The sequence below is a fragment of the Centruroides vittatus genome, unplaced genomic scaffold (assembly GCF_030686945.1).
Source record: "Centruroides vittatus isolate TY-2023 unplaced genomic scaffold, ASM3068694v2 contig_400, whole genome shotgun sequence".
Lineage (NCBI taxonomy): Eukaryota > Metazoa > Arthropoda > Arachnida > Scorpiones > Buthidae > Centruroides > Centruroides vittatus.
Window position 1 is genome coordinate 4526505 of NW_027122215.1, and position 24598 is coordinate 4551102.

At 31.6% G+C, this 24598-nt stretch overlaps 2 protein-coding genes across 2 annotated transcripts; both read left to right on the forward strand.

Annotated features, from left to right (window-relative positions):
- The first annotated feature begins 1971 nt into the window (after nt 1–1971).
- LOC136976514 (rho guanine nucleotide exchange factor 6-like) lies at nt 1972–18621 on the forward strand. Its single transcript, XM_067271818.1, has 5 exons — nt 1972–2037; nt 8535–8696; nt 14845–14968; nt 15092–15180; nt 18517–18621. Exons 2-5 carry the CDS (start codon nt 8628–8630, stop codon nt 18613–18615), a joined length of 381 nt encoding a protein of 126 aa, XP_067127919.1. The 5' UTR covers nt 1972–2037; nt 8535–8627; the 3' UTR covers nt 18616–18621.
- Nucleotides 18622–18812: 191 nt separating this feature from the next.
- On the forward strand, nt 18813–19352 carry LOC136976515 (rho guanine nucleotide exchange factor 7-like). Its single transcript, XM_067271819.1, has 3 exons — nt 18813–18891; nt 18979–19101; nt 19184–19352. The coding sequence occupies exons 1-3, from the start codon at nt 18815–18817 to the stop codon at nt 19329–19331; spliced, it is 348 nt and encodes a 115-aa protein (XP_067127920.1). The 5' UTR covers nt 18813–18814; the 3' UTR covers nt 19332–19352.
- Nucleotides 19353–24598: the final 5246 nt, after the last annotated feature.

A 24598-nucleotide genomic window follows, 5' to 3' on the forward strand; every position in this document is an offset into this window, starting at 1 on the left:
TCTATAAGTTTTTTTTTTTTTTTTCCAATGAATTTGAATATACAGTATAATTATGCACTATCATATATTGCAGACTGATTTAAAAAGAGTACGTGAACAAATCGGAAGCATACAACAGTATGCGCTAGTACAAAATCTACAGCAACGTCTGTAACGTTCGGATAACATATAACCTGTCGAATTTTGAGAAAATACAAAAGCGTCCTATAAATAAGTATTTTGGATAATCCGGCACCATTCCGGTCCCATAAAGTGTCGAATTAACGAATTTCTGTAATTAAAAATTCTTATGTAAATACAGTATAACGTTATTTATAAAACTAGTTACTTGGGTCCCATTTTTTGCAGGTTTTAAACAAATACTGTAATTTTTAAAAATCAACATTATGGTCGAAATTATTTTGGAATAATTTGAACAATTCAGAAAAAAAAAAAAAAAAAAAAAGATTATCTGAATACAATGTTAGATGACTCGATGTTAGTCTATTAGTTGAAAATACTTATTACGTCTAAACAAAAATATTTATAAATTTTATACATCCATATTGAAACAATTTATATCATCAACTTCATGAATTGCAAACCTAAGAATCATGCAACAGAGAAAGAACTATTAACATTTCCTTCTCCTCTAACATTTCCATTTGACAAGGGTAGTGAGCCATCTGTATGCGGTCTGTGATCATTACTCCCACATACTTTAACCACGTGGTTTTAGTTTGCCACTGTAACAGGAAAAATTTATTGCAAAGTCTAAAATCTTTTAAAAGTTTTCTTGTGTGTGTTAAATTTTCTTGTCATTAATTCTGAATTGATTCAATATATTCTGCAGGTAAGTTAAATTTTTAGGTGTTTTTATTCTTTAATGATTATTAAATAAAATATAGAAATTTCACTTTTGTGAAACAATGTTATTTTCACGTAGCATAACGTTTCCTCTTTTATTCCGATGATTTTTAAATTAATAACTTAAACTGTGACCGATTATAAAAATAGTTTTAACAAATTAATTTCAATTATCAATAGAGAACAACAAATTATTAAAAAAGAGAATTAAAAAAATTAATAATATTAATTTATAAAAATCATAACTATGAGCTTACCGCTACTGTTTATGTCATATTAACGGCGGTAATCTACAAGAAAAAAATTAAAACGGGGAAAATAAAAAAGAGATTCGCGAAAAGAAAGTGAAAAAAAGAAATTAATGCAAGATGTCGCAAAGTCTTTTTTTTTTTTTTTTTTTTTTTTTCAAATATGTTTACATCTACTACTTCAACATTTCGTACCTTAAAAATGGATTGAAATATCAAATGAAGAATCCATTTTTAGGCATTTGTAGGCTTTTATTACAAAGCCTACAAATAACTAATGAATAGGCTCTAAAATTATAAATGTCGACACTAGTTCAGACCGATAACGATTGAGCGTTATCAGCCATATGTTGACGCTGATTGCGCGAAAAGACAATAAAGTAAGAATTTTTAAATGGGTCATTATAGTAACGACCTGAATTTAAGTTATTTCCCGTATGTCCGGAATATTAAATCCAAAAATTGTAAAGCGTATTAAATAAAATAAAAAATATAACAATTAATTCAATTATATTAGTTAGAATGGCATTTTTTGGCATTTTTAACGCGTTAAATTTTACTAATTAATATTTGCTCTTATTAACGATGCCACATGATTCTCTCCTATGGCATTTGATTTCTTATTTCCTCCCCTTCGTTATATGATTTTAGTTTTTTTTTTTTTTTTTTTTTTAAATACAGGAAAGAATTATCATAACACAGTTTAAGGGATATCCTTGTTAGGTCTGGTTACTTAAAATTGATGGAAGTAGGCCTGATTCAATATTCTATTTGGATTTAGAATAAATAATATAATTTTAATGTTTTGTTAATGTAAATATTAAATTTTTTACAATATTAATTTTTTAAATCAATTTTTATTTTAAAATCAACGCAGAAATAAGTACTACGAAAAAAAAGTAGAGGTCGTATCTGTCAATGAATCCACATAAAAATGGCGGAGGTGAGTTTAGTGCTTTAATTATAAAAGCTGATACGAAGTAGCGGTTGTTAAGTTAAATTATATTAGTTAGCTTAATTAATTAATAAAGCTGTTTGTACGATTATTGTATGTAATTATGGATAACTGTTTTGATATATAAAATTCAACGAATTTACAATTGAGAATATAAATTTTGATTGTCATTTTATTATATATTTTGTCATATGTTTACATTGATGTAAATTCTATCAATTTTTTTTTCTTTGTTATTTGGTTTATGCCATAACAATTTAAAGAATGTAAACTAGATCTTCCACGTCGAATAATACGTCTTATTATTTACATATTGTCTGTCTGTTGTCTGCCTGTCTGACATATTCTTTTTCTTTCGCGCATATTTCTTCTAGAATAAATTATAAATTAAGTGTTATAGTTACTGTTTAAAGACACTAAATACAACTTTTATATAAAGTACAGTTTCATAGAAAAAAAACACTAGAAAATTTGAATATCTTGTGTTTCTGTCTGTCTATATAAAAAAATATCTTGTAGAAGTTATTATTAGTTGGTTATATATATGTTGGTATATTGTATTTGTTTATGTATTTATAAATCTACATAAGCAAATGATTTAAAAGTAATTACTTTCAAATATCCCATGTTTTAATTAAAGGTATGAATGCTATTATTCTAATTGATGTATGTGTGTTATATTAGTATTAATATTTTTGTTTATCTTTAAAGTGAACAATGTTTTATCAGCAGCATCTCTTTTTTTTTGTTCTATTGTTTAAGTTTGTTGATGCTTGAGATGAGATTTTATGATCAAGTTTATAAGCGTACATTGTGAAGAATTACGTGAAGTTAATAATGTTGTGTGTCTTTGATTTGAGAAGAATTACAGCTTGTTTATTTGGAGAAAAATTCCATTAATATATAATTTGTGGAAGCTCTTCAAATGTAAATACAATACAAATTGCTCGAAAAAGTTTAAACTGGATTTATATAAAACTTAATATTTTATATAATGTAAGAAGAAAATTTATCTATGGAAATGTGCATTAGAAAATGTCAAACAATATAGTGTCTGTAAAATTTTTATTTTTGTGATAGAAATTCGGTTAGTATATCAGAAAATTAGAATGTTTTTCCCATTATTAGACAGTTAACTAATCAATGAGCCCACCAATGGCCAAGCAGTTTCGTTCCCTGAACACTGGGAGTTCGGTCACGCCTGGCCAGGATGGGTTGGCCATGTGGAGTTTTCCGAGTTTTCTCCACGTCTGTAATGCCTGAATAGGGGCCAGTTACCCTTAAAAAGACCTCCTGGAAGGCATCCCCTCTAGGCAGATTGCCCAAGTGTTGCATTGCCATTGCATGTAACTTAATAAACAAACTAACTAATCAATGTTAATTATTGTTGATTGAATTAATTTTTATGAAGTTTATTAAAAATCATTAAAAGTACACCATGGATGTATAAATTTGACGAAATATAAATATAATTACATTGTTTGTATTGTTTACAGATACAGACAATATGGTTGTTGAAGATTTTTTTTTATCAGAACTGTTTCTTTCAATTAATATGTTTAGAAGTCTAATTTAATAAAAGAAATTATACAAAAAAGATGAATTTCTGGTTATAGATATTAGATGTATTAGAAAAGATGATTACATGAGCAAAAAATAGATTATGTACAGAAATATGATATTCTCTAAATGTTATTTTTAGAACATCATTATATTTAAAGTGAAAATAATAATTACTTGTACACTCTCATTTATTTGCTTATTTATAAATCTTTCTGCCCTGTGGATGCTAAGAGAACCTTTTTTTTAGCAAGCCTATTAAGGGTTTGACAAGGCTCACAATATGGAGGTAAGGAATGGGGCTCAACATATCTGCATGGACCATCCCCGAAAATTTGATTGAAATAAATTAACGTAAATTATATAAAGAAAAACAAATTTATTATAGAGTTTTAGAACATAAAATTTTGAAAAACATTCTACATAACAAAATGGAAATAATCTACATATATAAACATCTCAATCCTACCCTAGGCTGATTCTTTTCTTCCAGAATTTTCTAAATTATTTAATATTAATTTAATTAATAGTAGTGGAAATAATCTATGAAGTTTTTTTCTTTGATTTTGTGTTAACAATAACTGAAAATCATGTAAAAAAATGAAATTGTAATATTCAGTTGTTGTTGTTTCTTTTTCTATTCTTAAATATGCATGTTCAAACTATTGTAAAATAAGTTTAGCTGTCTTTAAAATAATGTATTAACTAAAATTAAAAATATCATATTAATGAGATTTTTTTATTTTTTCAAAGTTACAATTTGATATTACTTTTTAATCTTTTGCAAACTGATAATTAAATATTTTTAATAAAATTTTAATTATTCTAAATTGTTTACTTAATTTATAGTGCTGATAATTCCCATAGAGATTGAACTTTTAAGATAAACAATCCTCATACCGTTACTCCAATATCCAATATCACTTCCTAAGCCTTTTAAATTTCGGTACTGCATACGAAAATTAACAACTAACGTTTTCGATCGCCTCCGCGATCTTCGTCAGGTTTTATCGACGGTTTTGAAAAAGAATGCAAAAGGAATTATTTCAAAATTCAAACGATCGAATCTCTCCCGCGTGCAATAATTGCGAATGATCTAACAAGCAATTAATCTCCCTGATACCATCATACAAATGTCTCTGTCCATCCATACAGGAATACTACACTATCCTGAGATGCTACCAATGCGGGTGCATTTCGGATACATACCGCCACGCATATGATAATACGTTGCCATCCTTGAAATTAATACATTTCCCCGATTTTGACGCCTTGTAAATCTCAAGGGTCTCCAAGGCCCTGATGCGGTCCGTGTCGAATGACGTTTTAACGAGGCTGGTTTTATCAAAATCCGCCTTTATCTCGGGGTCGGTGGCGTACGTCGACAGGGCGGTGGTGTGTCTTTTTTTGGCAACGTCATATTTGTGTTCCGAGATCCTTCTTTGAACGGACCTCTTGGTAGACCCGATGTATATTAGGTCCCTTTGGGACCTGTGATCCCTTATCGGGACACTATATACCCCTGGTGCTCTTAGAAAATCCGGTTTATCTTTGGCGTTCCTGAGTAGCGAATAGATCGATTGGGTTCTTGAGTACGCCAACTTGGTGCCCTTCTTCCGCGCTATTTCCTTGTATATGTCCTGCATACCTCTGTTGTACTGGACCACCGTGCGCCGGTTCGGCCCCGAATTGGACCTATCCCGTGTCACCGAAGCGCCAAGTGCCGTGTTTGTATTACGGAAGTTACGCGCTAATCTACGGACGAGGTCACGTTTATAACCATGGTTAGCGGCTATGTCTTCTATGTGTCGCAGCTCTGTGAGCGTGTCCTCCCATTTAGAATTATGAGTGTACGCCCTCCTAACTAACGCCCTGAACGCCGCAATCTTATATGGATACGGGTCTTCAGACCCAGCAGGTATGTACATAGGTAGGTAGTCGGGCTTGTAATACACCCGCGTTTCAATACTGTTTACCTTGAGTTGAATGGCGACGTCTAAAAAGTGCACATCGGTGCCCGATAGTTGATCTAGTTTAAGCGTTAGCCCATACGGGTTGTCGTTAACACTGCGCAGAAAATCATGGACGTTCGGCTTGTTCTTCCATATGACCATCACGTCATCCACATACCTACGATATAAAATAATATCGTGTGTAAACCTGTGAATGACATCTCTCTCTAACTGCCGTAAAACCAACTCACACAGGTCGCCCGAAATTGGGCTCCCCATGGGGACCCCCCTTTTCTGTAAATACGTGGCGTTGTCGAACCTAAACAGCGAATTGTAGCACACCAGGTGTGCGAGCTCAAGTACGTGTTTGCGGTGTGCTGGTAGGCTATACTTGGTTAGTAGGACGTCCCTAAGGGCGCAAAAGCAAGGTTGGAGTTTAATGGAAGGATATAGAGCCTGAAAATCCAATACCGTGATGTGAGTGTTCTCTGTAACCTGTGTACGCTTCAATTCATCGACCAACTCTCTGGAGTTCTTCACTGTTAAGGGATAATCTTGGAGATGTCCGGCCAATATGCGGTGCAACTCGGTTTCTAGCAACTTCGTAGGGGCTCTAGCCTTATCCAAAATAGGTCTGAGCGCAGGCGTAGGCTTGTGCGTTTTCGCGAAAGCGAAAAGCCTGGGTGTATCCGGCGACGCCACCACCGCCCTGCTTAATCCCTGCGCCTTCGCCAAGGGTGTGCCCGTGAATCGCACAACCCGTGCATGCAACTTGTCTACGTAGTTATCCGCGACCTGCTCACTGTCCGTATCCACGATGTATTGCATCAACATAGCTTTATAGTCTACTCAAGGAAGAGACATATAAAGCTATGTTGATGCAATACATCGTGGATACGGACAGTGAGCAGGTCGCGGATAACTACGTAGACAAGTTGCATGCACGGGTTGTGCGATTCGCGGGCACACCCTTGGCGAAGGCGCAGGGATTAAGCAGGGCGGTGGTGGCGTCGCCGGATACACCCAGGCTTTTCGCTTTCGCGAAAACGCACAAGCCTACGCCTGCGCTCAGACCTATTTTGGATAAGGCTAGAGCCCCTACGAAGTTGCTAGAAACCGAGTTGCACCGCATATTGGCCGGACATCTCCAAGATTATCCCTTAACAGTGAAGAACTCCAGAGAGTTGGTCGATGAATTGAAGCGTACACAGGTTACAGAGAACACTCACATCACGGTATTGGATTTTCAGGCTCTATATCCTTCCATTAAACTCCAACCTTGCTTTTGCGCCCTTAGGGACGTCCTACTAACCAAGTATAGCCTACCAGCACACCGCAAACACGTACTTGAGCTCGCACACCTGGTGTGCTACAATTCGCTGTTTAGGTTCGACAACGCCACGTATTTACAGAAAAGGGGGGTCCCCATGGGGAGCCCAATTTCGGGCGACCTGTGTGAGTTGGTTTTACGGCAGTTAGAGAGAGATGTCATTCACAGGTTTACACACGATATTATTTTATATCGTAGGTATGTGGATGACGTGATGGTCATATGGAAGAACAAGCCGAACGTCCATGATTTTCTGCGCAGTGTTAACGACAACCCGTATGGGCTAACGCTTAAACTAGATCAACTATCGGGCACCGATGTGCACTTTTTAGACGTCGCCATTCAACTCAAGGTAAACAGTATTGAAACGCGGGTGTATTACAAGCCCGACTACCTACCTATGTACATACCTGCTGGGTCTGAAGACCCGTATCCATATAAGATTGCGGCGTTCAGGGCGTTAGTTAGGAGGGCGTACACTCATAATTCTAAATGGGAGGACACGCTCACAGAGCTGCGACACATAGAAGACATAGCCGCTAACCATGGTTATAAACGCGACCTCATCCGTAGATTAGCGCGTAACTTCCGTAATACAAACACGGCACTTGGCGCTTCGGTGACACGGGATAGGTCCAATTCGGGGCCGAACCGGCGCACGGTGGTCCAGTACAACAGAGGTATGCAGGACATATACAAGGAAATAGCGCGGAAGAAGGGCACCAAGTTGGCGTACTCAAGAACCCAATCGATCTATTCGCTACTCAGGAACGCCAAAGATAAACCGGATTTTCTAAGAGCACCAGGGGTATATAGTGTCCCGATAAGGGATCACAGGTCCCAAAGGGACCTAATATACATCGGGTCTACCAAGAGGTCCGTTCAAAGAAGGATCTCGGAACACAAATATGACGTTGCCAAAAAAAGACACACCACCGCCCTGTCGACGTACGCCACCGACCCCGAGATAAAGGCGGATTTTGATAAAACCAGCCTCGTTAAAACGTCATTCGACACGGACCGCATCAGGGCCTTGGAGACCCTTGAGATTTACAAGGCGTCAAAATCGGGGAAATGTATTAATTTCAAGGATGGCAACGTATTATCATATGCGTGGCGGTATGTATCCGAAATGCACCCGCATTGGTAGCATCTCAGGATAGTGTAGTATTCCTGTATGGATGGACAGAGACATTTGTATGATGGTATCAGGGAGATTAATTGCTTGTTAGATCATTCGCAATTATTGCACGCGGGAGAGATTCGATCGTTTGAATTTTGAAATAATTCCTTTTGCATTCTTTTTCAAAACCGTCGATAAAACCTGACGAAGATCGCGGAGGCGATCGAAAACGTTAGTTAGTTGTTAATTTTCGTATGCAGTACCGAAATTTAGCTGCTATAATTCCCATAGAGATTGAATTTTAAGATAAAATGGTCATATTAAATATAAAAAAATATTTTTGAATATTTAAAATTAAATGAAATTAAAGTTTAAGATATGTTGCATTAAAAATTACTTATGAATTTTTTAAAAATTAAAATATAATTTGTTCAACATTAAAAATATGTATATTAAAAAAATTTGTAAAATAAAGTTTTTAAATTAATGTTTTTTTTTATTGTTTTTTATTTTTATCCAGATAACATTTGTACAATAATTTCATCAATTCCCTCATAATGGTGGTTCTAAAAGATAATGTATAATTAAATAAAATTAAAATTAATGAAGTAACATGTTAGGTGAGACTGGAGCACATTTAGTGAAAACTGTTCATAGTTTCAAGGGTACTAACAATGATGAGGTAAGTCATTTAAATTATAATTTTATACATTTTAAATGATTGATTACAAAGTTTTTATTTGAATATTCACTCGATACTCATTAGTTTTGTTGCTGTTACATTATTGTGAGATCTGCAATGTTTTCATATAACTTTTGAAATTTTGAGAAACTTTGAACTTCTTTCCTTATTCTTATAAATAATATAGGGCAAGAGTTTAGCTGAATGAAGTGGCTACTAATGACATAGGAGTTAATACATTAGGAAGCTAATTTTCTATTGGTTATTAATATACCTCAAAACCAAACATCATAACCACAAATGACTTTAAGGTGACTGTTTTATCAGTTTATTTTTATTGACTCCCAATATGCATTTTGGACATATATATTCGTCCTTCTTCAGTTGGATACAATATTATATAATATTGACCCAACTGAAGATGAATGTTTATGTCATAATATTTTGGGATTTGTTGCTTTGTACTTTTATTAACATCAAACAATTAATAGAATAACTATTAAAAAGAAATGTTTTAAAATATTATAATAAGATGTCCTTTTTTTAAATTTGAAAAAAATCTGATATGTATCACTCACACCTACTAAGATAAAAAAAAAGAGCTTTAAACATGTTATTTAGCACTTATTTTGGTATTTCTGTTTGTTTATTTTTGATCTAGGATTACCATTTATAAAATCTAAAGCTTTATTGACTGATAATTTTCTTTCTCCAACCATTTTACAAAATATTAAAATACTATACAATGTGCACTCCTTAGTAGTGGAAATGATAGTATTTTCATTAAATGTACTTCCTACATTGACTATGGATCAGTCTAAGTCATCCAGCTCTATAGAATAACAGGTAAAACTGTGCATGAATGAGACATTCATTCATCTTTTATAGAAAAATACCTTGACAAACAAGGCTCAACCATAGGTAAGAAAGTATTAATGCATTTTACTCTATGACAGTAAAAGATATTTCATTTTTGCCTTCAGTTATCTCAAAGTTACTTGAATGTACCTAACTGAATTAAAATCCCTTACGTATAAAGTTTTTATTCTTTAAGATAGCATCTGAATCTGCTTTTGTTTTATTTTGTGATGCTAAAACCTTGTCTATATTTGTGTGGAATAATATATATATTGAACAGTTTTTTGTGAATAGTGATATATTTTTATAACTTATGTTTTAAATGTTTTAGAACATTATAATAAAGAAATGTTTTAAAACTTATTAATTAAGTAAATATTCTAAAACTTATTCCTAAATTTTAGAATATTTACATCTCACAAATTTGATGTGTCCCTGCTTCTTTTATATACAGTCAAACCTGTTTTTATGCGCTCTTTTTATGTGCGATTTTTATTTGTGCGATTTTTTTAATGCGAATTTTTAATTTGTGCGGTATAGTTGGCGACTAGTCTCGTGCGATTCGTCATGTCTTACGTTGACTTATTATAGCTAAATAAACTTATTATAGCATAAATGCACTTATTATAGTAATATTATTGCATGAATATGCGAAAAATGAAATAATTTACTTTTTAAGTCAACAAAACACCACCTGGACAAAAATATGTAAAACAGACGATAGACCAGACGATGCAGTCAAGTGCTGACATCTGTTGTCAATAAATTCTATTTCGTACGGTTTTGAGTTATTTTCTATGTGAGACTTTTTTTATGCGGTCCCTGTTGACCGCATAAAAAAATATTTTTTAATTGTGTCGCGAAAACTATTATTTACAGCCATTCATGAAGTTTCGTGAGATTTTTTTTAATGCGTTTTTTTTAATGCGGTCCCTATCCCCCGCATAAAAACAGGTTTGACTGTACTTTGAATTTATTTCAAATAAGTTGACATCTATTGTAAAGTTGTATTTAAGTGATTTTGAAATCACTCTAGAAATTTTATGATAACATTCATTTTAATTGACTTTCTTTAATTGATATTTATGGTACTTGATTTTGAATAAGTAATAAAAATAATTTTTAGTAAATTAAACTAATATACTGAATATTTTTAATTGGGACTTTTTAATTATAATTAATACTTTTGTTTTTTACTTTTTAAGTTATCAATTTCTTATTAGGGTTATCAGTTTTTTTTTTTTTTACACTATCTTTAATAATTCTGATTTATTGCACAGTACCTGTGATGAAAACAAAATAAAAACTTAATAGTTTATCTAAATAAGAATTTAGCAAAAGCCATATATCTGATATACTTCTCAATTCATTTTCATTAATAAAACAATTTTATAAATAAGTTTATGAATCCTCAGAATTTTTAAATATTAACACTTATTTATTATTGTTATATTAGTTATTGTTATTATAGTACAGTAGTGAACCGAAAATCGGAATCAATTGGGGACTGGGGTTGTTCAGATTAGGGATTTGTTTCGATTACGGATTATGTACGAAAAAATATATTAACCTGTCCGATGTTCAAATTTTTCTCCATTGCGTGTCGCTTCGTGTTGAATTTTCGTCGATTTTAAGCCTAACGAAAATTTTTATAATAATAATCGAGGCTATCATATCGTTAAAAATTATTTCTGCATTTTGTACAAACAAAATAAATATATTGAAGAATATAAAAACATGAAAATTATACTTTAGAAGTAAATTTAGTATCAAAAACGTTCGATTCAGCACGACACAGTCCGACTGAAAATCGTGCTGATTACCAGCGATTCCGATTACCGGGGTTCCGATTTACGAGTCTTTACTGTATATTATAGTATATATTATATTGTTATATTGAGATATTGTTATAAAATGTAGAGAAATGTTGCTGTAAATATTATATATATATTGCTAGAAGTGTGGAAAAGAAGGGATATTGATTAAACAGGCTGGAGAAATATTGAAAAAGGCTGATGATATAAAATAAAATAAACAAATGGTATCCACCAATCATTTGAGCATGGATTAACTCAATGTTTGCAGGGCTCTCTTATTATGACTACATAAATATATATAACAGACATGGGCAAATGTGGCTCCGAGAGCCGCATGCGGTTCTTTTAGAGTTACATGCGGCTCTTGCTGAAAGTGTTAATTTCTGTTTTTTATTATTATTTTTACAACTTTATTTTTGTAATTTTGTGAAAATATGTTTATTAAAAAAATTCAATATTTGTTTTATATTTTATATTTATATTATATAATAAAATCGCGCGCCTTACCATACTATCCGCCACGACGGTACAGAACTGCAGCTCCCATGCATTTTGTAAAACCTACATTTTGGCTCCCACTGAACTCTTGCTTGCCCACCCCTGATATATAAAGTACTTATATAAGTCATAAAATATCAATATTATTTATACAGTGTATAAGGCTTATTAATATAATACTTGAGGTGAATAGTTGGTTGACCTGTGACAGGACTGTAAACACATTCATCAAAAGTGAAATTGCAACATCATGAAGGAATGTGCAAAGCCACATGCACATTGCTGGATCGGTGTGTGTGACAGAGATATGTAAATGATTAAGTTTGTGTACATATTTGGATAATGTGGTACCCAGTTTCAGGCTTTAAAGTCCAACAGCTGGCTCAGGCTGTAAATGCTATCAGTGATGGTTTGTGACAGCCAAACTTTCAAAGAAGTCTAGAAAATGCCTCAGAGACAACAGTGAGATGAATACCACCAGTTAATAGCTGGGGAATGAGAGCATATCCTGGAGCTGTGAGACCTTGGTTTGTTGATGCACATAGTTGTCTTCCATGTTGGGCAAAAGGTGAGTACCATGAGGGTCACCTTTAATGGTTCTGCAATGTGCATGTGGCTATGCATATCCCCTCCTGGTATTACAATTTCACTTTTGAGGAATGTAGATCATGTCTATAGTAATTGAATTCCATTATTTAAGTATTGCTAGTAATTTTTATTTTTTTAAAATAATGATAGATTAGTAATGATTTTATTTTCATTGTAAATGTATAGTTTTTGTAAACATATTTTAAAATAAAAATATTGAAACCATGTTATATGGAGAAGTCAGTTACACTTTGGCACATCTCCAACTAATATTTAAATTAGATCAGTATATTTTCTATTGGAAAATTAATAAATGCAGAAATAATGATGACAGCAGAAGTTTTCAGTTATTGATGTTCCAGTTACATTAGATTGTATAAAATTAATAGAATTAGTTAATATTATTTATATATATATAAAAGTAGGAATACAAATTCTTGTTTGTATACAAGATAAAGGCTTCTATATCATTCAACAAATCTGCACCAAATTTGGCATGAATAGTCTTTGACACCCTAGAAAAATACTGTGGGGGTCTTCACCCCAACCAACTTTTTTGTTTTTTGCTGTTTCATTATTGTAAATATGGTCAATAAATGTACATTTTAGTTACTAACATTATTGTTTTTATCACCCTCTCCTAACCTAACCTCACCAATTCTTACCCCCTCAAAAGTTTGATCAATGTCAGGCTCATGCAGTAGTCACTTTATAAAAATAATATACTGGTATGAAAGATTATTGTATAAGGTCGCCTTTGGTGGCCTGTGTCAAAGAAACCGCCCGACTGAGGTAATTGCTCCCACCTGGGGTCGGGGCCATAAACGGCCGGAAGAATCAAAGGTGTAGCGTCTCCACTTAAGGGACAATGTGTTGGCCACGTGCCGGCCAGCTTGAGAAAACAAGAATAAATAAAGCACGGACGCAAATGTGAGCTACGTCGGCGGGGGATAGGGCGGACGTCTTGGAAGGCTCTAAGAAGGGGAAGGAAGTGATTGGTCGCAGGAAGCAGTGCCAGAATCCCTTAAATTGGAAGGGTGGCAAAAAAGCGAGGAGAAAGGGCGAGGGACCTGGTACGTGGCGGTCTCTAACAACAGGCAGACCTTTGAGGCGGATAGAGAGAGTGTTCTCCTCTTGGAAAGTCCTCTGGAGAAAGGTTGTTGTAGAGACGGACGGCCACGAGGTTAAGCCATCTCCGGAAGAGTGACTCGTGTTCCCAGGCCAGCTAAGTCGACGTGCTGCATCACAGCTTCGATACTGTAGTGTACGTAATGCTATTACATAGTGTATATCTTTGTAAATATTTGTAAATAAACTGTATATAACTGATCATTGAGTGTGTGAGGTATGACCTTTACCGACGGACCTTCTACCCCAACAGTTTGATCAATGTCAGTCAGCAGAGTCACGAGTAAAAATATTCTGGTATGAAAGATTATTCTGCAGTTTTTTTAATAAAAACTTTAGAAAAATTCCTACTCTTTATTAAAATTATGAATTATATTTCTTATTTTTAATTTTCTTTTAACTAACAATTTTATTGATTATATAAAAACAATATCATCATCATCATCATTTATTATTATCCATTGGGAATTATTTTCCCTGTTACAAGGGGTTTACATTTATGTTGTTTTTTTTTTGTTTTTTTCATAACAATACTTTTTGATTTTTTAATTTACACATATTATTTCACAAATACATCGCGTACATTTTTATTTTAATTATTACAATTTTTTTGTCATATTACATTAATGATATCTTATTTTGAATATTAGTTAATATATATATATAAAAAAAACAATATTCAGAATTTTAAATCAATATAAAAATTTATTGCAACAAAGAAGAATTTTTTTATTGAGATAATAAATTAAATTATTCAAAAACAATAATATAAAAGGTTTATTGATGAAATGAATAAAGAAAAGCAGTTATAAAAAAAGAATATTTTTTTGTTTACACTATAGCATTTGTAAGTAGCTGAGAGAAAGGGACAGTGCAAATAAGATGCAGTAAGAGTTTGGAGATAATATATTGAGATGCATTACAAATTTATTTTATTAAAGAATTATCTGATCATTAGCTAATAGTTATAATATTTATGACATATTTTAAATAAACATTTATTTAGGATGATATAATTTATTCATAAATTATGATAGTTATTTGTGTTTTTTTATAAGATAATTTTTTTTTTATAAATATAGGATTCATAAATGTATAATAAATTTTTATTATTTTCAATTTTAAGAATTCATATTGAGTATTTAAAAGGAAAATGTATTACACTTTTCCTCCTCCTATATTTTTATAAGTAATGTATTGTTATTTTATAACCAATTTTTTTCATTTTAAACTTTTAAAATAATTTATTTATTTTTTAGCTTTGTTTTAAGAAAGGAGATATAATTACTGTAACTCAAGCATTAGATGGCGGATGGTGGGAAGGAACTTTGAGTGGTGTAACAGGATGGTTTCCTAGCAATTATGTAAAAGAATTTAAGCCAGGTAATGTTTAATAGTTTTTAAAAAGTTTATTTGATAAACTTTAAACATATTTTATTGATATAAATAAATATTTTATTAATATAAGTTTATTTATCATACAAAATTTTTTACAAAACTGTTTAGAATCCACAAAAGGAAGTAAGAATATAGTGAGCAGACAGGTGGAAAATCGCTGTAATCGATTAGATAACATGAAAATGTATAGAAATACGGTATGTATTTATAATATTTTTCGTGAAACATTTTTTTTATTAATTTGATATATTTATTTATGATATTTTATTTGACTTTGCTATCTTGAAAATATAATCACATGAAAGTCATTTTTAGCTTTTTTTTTCAAAATTTAATGTTTTTAATAATTTTTATTAATTACAATAAGCTAAAACTTCTGAATTAGAAATCACACATTATTATCATTTAACCTTTGTCTTTAATATTTAAAAAATAAAAAACTTATTTTCAGGTTTTACAAAATAACACCCCAGTAATTTTATTACTTTTGCCATTTCTTTTTTAAAATATAGTTATTGTTGCTTTGAAGATTAAATTATAAGAATCTGATAGTTGTAATAATAATTATATTTTAAGCAAATATAATTTTTAACCCTTTTATTTTTTGAAAAAAGTTTATCTGTTACACTAAAACTAGAGATAAAAGTTTTATAATAATAATAATAATAATAATAATAATAATAACTCTAATAGATATATGTTTTAACAATGTATACACACAGTAAATGTAACTTTTGACTTGTGCAATATAAGATTTATATTTTAATCTGAACTAATTATAGATAATTACATTTTTACATAAGATTTTTGTCATGGATAATTTTCTTGTTAGATATATAAAATTTTAACTGAATTATACAAATCAATGATGATACACAGTGTATGAAGCATTCTGTTTTTTGATTTGAAATAGAAGCAGGTAATGCATATCAGGAATTGTATAATTTATAAAAGTTAAATCTTTTTTCAAGTGAGGGTAAATTATACAGTAGATCTTAGTTTGGGCATTGATGAGCTTTTGCAACTTTTTATTTATGAATAGTAGCAGATTTATTTAATTATTTGCAAGTAGAAATTTTTAAAATTTGATATTAATTACAATTAAATAATTCCTTACCATCAAATAAATAAATATTAGTTTCACTTATCAATATTTTAAGCTTTTTATACTTTTATAGTTTACAGTATTTTGAAAATAAATAACAAATACAAAAAGATGATATTCAAACATTAATCAAGCAACCTGGACTAAAGCCATAGGTCCAGGGAAGGTATAACATGTAATTCATGCATGGCCAGAGCATTAAAGATGCTAAAGTTATCTATGAATTTGTGGACTTAATATTAAAATATAGTCTTCTTCATAGCATTTAAATCAAATTGGCCTTAATTATTTTTGTGTGGCTGCACTATAGCTTGCAATGAAAGTGTATAATTTCAAATGTGCTGACTGTATATGCTTGCAAGGTTTATGAATATGAGGAGAATTAGTTGTGATCCAAATGGAAGCAATAATGGCTGAATAGTCTTTATATATTTACACAATGTAATACAAATTTGAAAATTAAGTGTCAAGTTTTAGCAAGAAACATTGCCATGAATAATTGATGTAATTTTTTTGATGTTTTGTAATTGTATTGACATGCTTGAAAATATTTTTTTCTTAAGAATTAAGTTTTCTTGTCTTTTTGTATTTTTTTCTTTTTTTTACCAGGTGTCAAATTATTCAAAACTACTCAAAGTTTCACTAGAGTTGGTATTAGCTTTAGTATAATGTCATGTAATAAACCAAATGATTGCCATAATTAATCAGCTTAATTAAGTGCTATAATTAATGATTAACTATTAAGTAATTTAGTATGAGAGGTAGGAGTTAGGCACAATCTCTTATTAAATTTAATAATTATAATATTTACTACTTAATTGCAAAAAAGAATAGTACATTTTTGCTAACTTTTGGAACCTAACCCTAGTTCTTTGTTTCATATGGCAGGCATTTGCATAACATGGCACTTTTTCAGAACCTAACTACCATGTTATATGTGGGATACCTGTAGTCAGATATGATGGGTAAAAACAAAGCAAATGAAACAACATTGTACATCTGCAGTTTCATTTTTATATTTAAAATGTATGTGATTATACCAATTTTGTTGTAAGAGAAGGATTAAAAAAAACAACGAAAAGCACTTATTTTTTAAAAATTTCATATTTATAATTTAAATATTTCACCATTTTTCAGAATGTTTCTAGAAAACTAAACACTTCATTTCATCTGAGATAAAGTGTCCACATATTTACAATTATTTAATAAATAATTGTAAATATGTAATGAATGTAATAAATAATTTACATTGTTATTCACAAAAACAATAAAGTGAAGCTCTGGAAGGAAAATTTATATTAATATAGTGGAAGATATTACATTGAAAGTAAAATTATTTTCAATAAGATATTTTCGTCTATGTTTTTATAAATCTGTAAATCATATAACTATTTACAAGATTGTAAAAAAATAAAAACTTTAAATTTTAATAATGATATAATAATTAAAAAAATTCATTGAAAAAGTTTTATTGTAAGTTGAGTCTAACAATTGTTACAAATCTGAATAATAGTAATATTTAATCTGTAAGAAAATCAATTTTATAAGTGTAAGACTATTCAAAAAGATAATTTAATTCCTTATTATGTCTAAATAACTATTGAAAAAGAAATTGCAATATTTTTGGGTATATTGTATTGCTAAATAAATTGATTATTCTGATTTTTGAGATTACTAATACACAATATTAATCAAAAACCTGGGTTTCCATTTTATCAAATCTGATGATATATGCTTAACATCAATCACTAAAGCTATTCATAACAGTATAATATAAAGAATCAAGATTGAAAATTGTGTGATGCTTTTGGGAGCATTGTATAATCTTAAATAAATTATTTATAAGTACATAAATAAGGACAATGATTGTAATGCCTTTAATAGTTTTTTTTTATTGTCTTATGAAGTCTGATCCATATGTCATGCTGTTAGTAGAAAATAGTTAGATAATAAAATGTTATATCCATGAAACAAAATTACTTATAAATTTTATAATGAAATATAAAATGGAATTATTAAATAACAAATGTGAAATTCTTTAGCTATTGGTTTATGTTATGAAAACTTTTCTCAGTTTTGAGATATTTTAAATTTTATTCCATATTATTATAAACAAAGCAAAAGAGTTTTGTTAAATTTCTAAAATATGCATTCATTTAATTGTATTATTACAATATAGATGTATGGTTTTTATTTAAATTGAATTATACAAAATATTTAGAGCTTGATTTCTTTATGCTATGTTTTGTCTAGACTTATATTTTGGCCACACTTTAATTAAAGTCAACATTCTCTATTTTGATATTTGTATTTGTTTTAAAATTTTTAATTGATATAACATAAATTTTGAAAATAAAATGTTAATAGTATTATTAAAATATTTGAAAAATAAATTCACATGTTGATGTTTTTAAATATTTATCAACAGGTTTTTAAGGATATTTTAGGAACAGAAGGAACTCATGTTCATGAAATTGAAAATTTGATTCAGACTTACCTTTCTAATCTTCATCAGGAAAAAACGTAAGATTATCAAAGTTCTTCTAGTTTAGAATTTTGTTTCAATATTATCAAGTTTATTTTCTTTAAAGAATTGTGTATTTTGATGGTAAATATATTTACCATCAAAATACACAATACATTGAATACATTTTATTTAATATCATAATTTTTTTATGAGGTCTTACTTATCAAATATAATTTCTCTAGATTAATGACAGGAATACATGACATTATGTGGAAATTTAGAGGAAATATTAGAATGCCATAAGATGTTTCTTACTGCATTAGAAGAAGTGGAACAGTAAGATGATTTTAAGTTTCATGTTAATTAAAAATTTTATACTTGATTAAATATAATTTATTATTAAATTTTATAAAATTATTTAAGGAGACCTTCTAGAGAACAAAAAATTGGCGGTGTTTTTATGCAGTTTGCTCCACAAATAAAGAAAGTTCATTTATTGTATTGCTCAAATCATCCAAAAGCTGCATCAGTCATTGAAAAACATAGGTAAATATTTTTTATGTACAATGTAAAAGACAGATATTTTATTAATGTTTTTTCTGTAAAATAATTTAATGAATATATGTAGGGAAACTTTGAACAAATTCATGGAAGATAAAGGAGCTACATCTCCTGGCATATTAGTTTTAACAACTGGTCTTAGTCGGCCATTTCGAAGAATTGAAAAATACCCTGCTCTTTTGCAAGAATTACAAAGATATACAGAAGTAAATTAATATTTATTTACTATAGTGAAAGTAGATTATTTCTCAGTTGATAACATTAGATTTTCAATTTTTTGTGTTGTTTTAAAAGATAATTTTTTTAATATATTTAATGAGAAATATATCAATATTGTAATGAAACATACTTATGTTTTAGATTACTATTAATTTATTTAAAATTTAATATTTGCTATATTTTCTATAGTTTGAATGATTGATTATAAAGATAAACTTTTAGTATTAAATATTGCTCAGAAGAAAAAAATAGAATGTTTTGTATATTTTAATTAATTTCTTTTATTTTAAATTTTAATTATGAAAGTAAATTAAATAATTTTATTGGGCTGCAATTTGAAAAAATTGTAGACCTATAAATTCCCACTGTTGCCTGTCTGTCTATCCTCCGTCTTTCCTTAATATCAAGAATGGAGTTAAATGAAATCTGAGACCAGATATGGAAAGCTTATGGGAAGGAGACTGTGATTAACTATTTACAAACTTCCGATGCAAATCAGAAGTCACATTACTTCAATTCAAAAATTTCTCCCTGAAAGGAGTTAGAAATAAAGTCCTGCTGGTTATTATCTAACAGGAAAAGTATGATGTACAGGGGCAAGTCACTGCTAATTTGAGGTGGAGAGTATATATTTTAAATTAAATAAATTTAAAATATGATTAAAAATTGCAGCCCAGCATTGTGGTGATGTCACAATAAATAATTAGTATAAACTTTAAATCAATCATAAGTGCTATAAACTTTGTAGTAAAGTACATAATTACATTATTTAATTGTTATAATGTAATTTTGAATTATTTATTTATATTGTAAATCTTTCAAAAGTAGGTCTTCAAATTTCATTTGAGTTTTGTCAAGATATTTAAGAACTAAATTTGGAAGATTAATATTAATGTGATGTTTGAAGTTTCTTGATCCATATAATAATAATAATAATAATAATAATAATAATAATAATAATATATAACTCTCCCGTGGTCACCACCTGGTCGTGGTGGGAGAGCCCAGTAATTTTACTGATCCATAGGGCAATGCAGGCTGGAGCATAAGCTCCTGGTAGGGACACCCATGCCAGTAAGGTCTATGGGGAGAAATGAAGCTAAGAGTGACCACGCCCACATTCTGTGGAGATATTCATCATGGTAATAACTAGATCAAAGTGTGATACCGGCTCGGACGTCGCCCGGGTTAACAAGGTCCGCGTTCGTGGGTTAGGCAGAGGCTCACGTTCGAAAAATAGGTCACAGTCTCCCTTGGTTACCGGTGGCGAAAGCAGCACCGGCCCAAGCATGGCTACTGCAATGCCCTCAACAGATGTGAGGAACCAACCCAGCCTTGGTGTTTCTGTGGCAATGCATCCACAGACCACAAAGGCTGGAAAACCACGCCAACGGATGAAATGGACAGTAGAAATGAACGAGTTTATCATCCGTACTTATTACACCATCACAAAACTCGAAACAAACATGACAGCATACAGACAACAACTACACCATAGATTCACACAACAGTATCCTCATCTCACTGTCACCGAACAAAGGGTTGTTGATCAAAAAAGAACAATTATACACAACAACCTTATTCCACAAACAACACTTGAACTTATCAAACAACAGGTTGCTGATCAAATACATCAACAGACAGAAACATCTAACATTAATGAAGATCATGTAACCTGTCAGGATAATCCAGCAACAAGCATTGATAATAACACACATACAACAATTACCACTAATGATACTACAGACACTTCCTCATCCATCACTGATAACATAGACTTGGATTTAGTTAATACGCTCTCACTTATATTTCAGGAAACACTCACTAAATATACAGGTACAGATCCCACACAACGACCACGAATACCAAAAATCAACACGTCAAAGGAAGTAGGAAAAACACTAAATTATGTAAACACTCACTTACTACCACACTACATTCATTCAATTTCTACACTCGCAGACATTCATACATTAGTTTATGCTGGAGCAGTCACAGTAGTGACACACCATGGACTGAAAGTACAATCACAGACAAATACACAGAAAACACAATTCTATCACAAGCCTGCCTGGCAGAGAAGAATAGAAACACAAATAAATGACATTAGACAGCAATTAGGCAGGCTAACACAATACACTAAAAACAACATAACACCCAAATTAAGGAAACAGCTCAAAAACATTTTCAAGAAAATAAAAACACACACAAAACATGAACATCACAACACACGCATTACAGAATACATTGATACACTAAAACAAAAACTTGCTGCCAAAGCACGTAGACTCAAACGATACAAAACATGTACACTACGAAAACAACAAAATAAATTATTTACAAACAATGAAAAACTCTTTTACAGACAAATTAATAACAAAGCAAACACTGATACACAGCACAGTGGCACACCAACAGAAGAACAACTCACAACATATTGGTCTTCTCTTTGGTCCAGTGCTGTCACGCACAATGCTGATGCAGGCTGGATCGAGGAGGAGAACAGAAACTTGCACAACATACCAACTATGCCCTGTGTTGAAATAAACATACATGATTTCCAATACACTGTTAACAGAACACACAACTGGAAGACACCTGGTGTAGACAACATTCACAATTTCTGGTACAAAAAGTTTACATCACTGCACCAGGAACTAGCTAAACATCTAACACACATCATCATCAATCCACAAGACATGCCAAATTTTCTTACTCAGGGCATCACCTACATGAAACCTAAAAACAACAATACCACAGACCCCACACAATACAGACCAATTACATGTCTTCCAACACTGTACAAATTATTGACATCCTGTATTGCAAACAAAATATACAAACATGTTGAAGAACACGACATTCTTACAGAACAACAAAAAGGTTGTCGTAGAAACCACAGGGGATGCAAGAACAGTTACTCATAGATTCAGTCATTCTACGGCAAGCACACAGACAACACAGAAACATACACATGGCATATATAGACTACAGAAAAGCATTCGACAGTGTTCCACACAGTTGGCTGCTACATATTCTACACATGTACAAAATACATCCATCACTCATTGCATTCTTTCAAAACACTATGCAGCACTGGAGAACAACACTACATCTCAGGGTTAGTAACACTTCCATACAAACAAACCAAATTTTTATTAGGCGAGGAATTTTTCAAGGAGATTCCTTGAGTCCTCTCTGGTTCTGCTTAGCCCTGAACCCATTATCCAACATGTTAAACAACACGCAATATGGTTACAATATCAGACACGAAAAAACAACACAGTATACACTGTCACATCTCATGTACATGGATGACATAAAACTTTATGCATCCACACAAAAACAACTTCATCAACTCCTACAAATCACACATTCATACACCAAGGACATACAAATGGAATTTGGCCTAGATAAATGCAAAACACTTCACATAGAAAAAGGAATCCTGAAGAAAGAAGATTTTGCACTTGGAAATGGAGACGTTATTGAATCCATGAAAGAGGGCGAGTTCTACAAGTATTTAGGATTCCAACAGGCCAAACTAACAGAACATACACAAATAAAGCAAAGATTAATTAAAGAATACCAAAGTAGGTTAAATGCTATTCTCAGAACACAATTAAATGCAAAACACACAGTTAAAGCAATAAACACATATGTCATCCCAGTACTCACATATTCTTTTGGAGTTATACATTGGACTCACACTGATCTTGAGCAACTCCAAAGGAAAACAAGAACAACACTTACTAAGCATAAACAACATCATCCTAAATCTGCCACAGAAAGATTAACCCTTCCACGTAAAGATGGCGGACGTGGCCTGATTGACATAGTTAACCTTCACTACAAACAAATACAGTCACTACGAGAGTTTTTCTACAAAAAACAAGAAACATCACAATTACATAAAGCAGTAACTCTAGCAGACTCAAATAACACACCATTAAACTTACACTCACATCATATGGACATAACACAACATATAAAAAGCATAGACACCATTAAGCAATCGTGGGCTCGAAAGGCACTCCATGGCAGGCATCCTTACGATCTGGCCCAGGATTTTGTTGACAAAACTGCGTCAAACAGCTGGTTAGCTCGGGGATGCCTCTTTGGGGAGACGGAAGGATTCATGATTGCCATACAGGATCAGGTCATAAATACTAAAAACTACAGAAAACACATACTCAAAGATGCAACACTCACAAATGACACATGCAGAAAATGTCACATTATGCCAGAAACTATACAACACATCACCTCTGGTTGCAAGCTCTTGGCACAGACAGATTATTTACACAGACATAATCAAGTAGCAAATATAATACACCAAGAGCTTGCAAAGAAACACAAATTAGTAGACATCCACAAACCATACTACAAATACATTCCACAGACAGTATTGGAAAACAACACGCACAAAATGTACTACGACAGAGCCATAATCACAGATAAAACAATTTACCACAACAGACCAGACATCACACTCATTGACAAACACAATAAAATCACATACATTATAGACATATCCATTCCAAACACTCACAATATACAAAACGCATGCACTGAAAAAATTAGCAAGTACACAGAACTCGCCCAGGAAATAAGGCATCTGTGGAGGATGGATAAGGTGCTTATTGTACCTGTTGTTCTCTCCTCTACAGGTGTCATACCACACACACTACACAAAAGCCTGGGCACATTACAATTGAATAGAAACACATACATCACACTACAGAAGGCCACTATATTGAATACATGTCATATTGTGAGAAAATTCCTGAATACAGACACACACACTGATACACTTCTTTAATTTCTGTTTTGGTTACTATGCCTTGACTTTGGTCCGGCATAGTACACAGCCACCGGGTGTTAACCGAGTATATCTCACTTAACCCAACATAATAATAATAAGACGGAAGGATTCATGATCGCCATACAGGATCAGGTCATAAATACTAAAAACTACAGAAAACACATACTCAAAGATGCAACACTCACAAATGACACATGCAGAAAATGTCACATTATGCCAGAAACTATACAACACATCACCTCTGGTTGCAAGCTCTTGGCACAGACAGATTATTTACACAGACATAATCAAGTAGCAAATATAATACACCAAGAGCTTGCAAAGAAACACAAATTAGTAGACATCCACAAACCATACTACAAATACATTCCACAGACAGTATTGGAAAACAACACGCACAAAATGTACTACGACAGAGCCATAATCACAGATAAAACA

Coding starts and splice junctions, on each gene's coding strand:
- LOC136976515 (XM_067271819.1), top strand. CDS start 18,815: ATGACATTATGTGGAAATTTAGAGGAAATATTAGAATGCCATAAGATG. Junction 18,892..18,978: donor GCATTAGAAGAAGTGGAACA/GTAAGATGATTT, acceptor AAATTATTTAAG/GAGACCTTCTAGAGAACAAA. Junction 19,102..19,183: donor TCAGTCATTGAAAAACATAG/GTAAATATTTTT, acceptor GAATATATGTAG/GGAAACTTTGAACAAATTCA.
- LOC136976514 (XM_067271818.1), top strand. CDS start 8,628: ATGTTAGGTGAGACTGGAGCACATTTAGTGAAAACTGTTCATAGTTTC. Junction 8,697..14,844: donor AGGGTACTAACAATGATGAG/GTAAGTCATTTA, acceptor TTTATTTTTTAG/CTTTGTTTTAAGAAAGGAGA. Junction 15,181..18,516: donor TGAAAATGTATAGAAATACG/GTATGTATTTAT, acceptor ATTTATCAACAG/GTTTTTAAGGATATTTTAGG.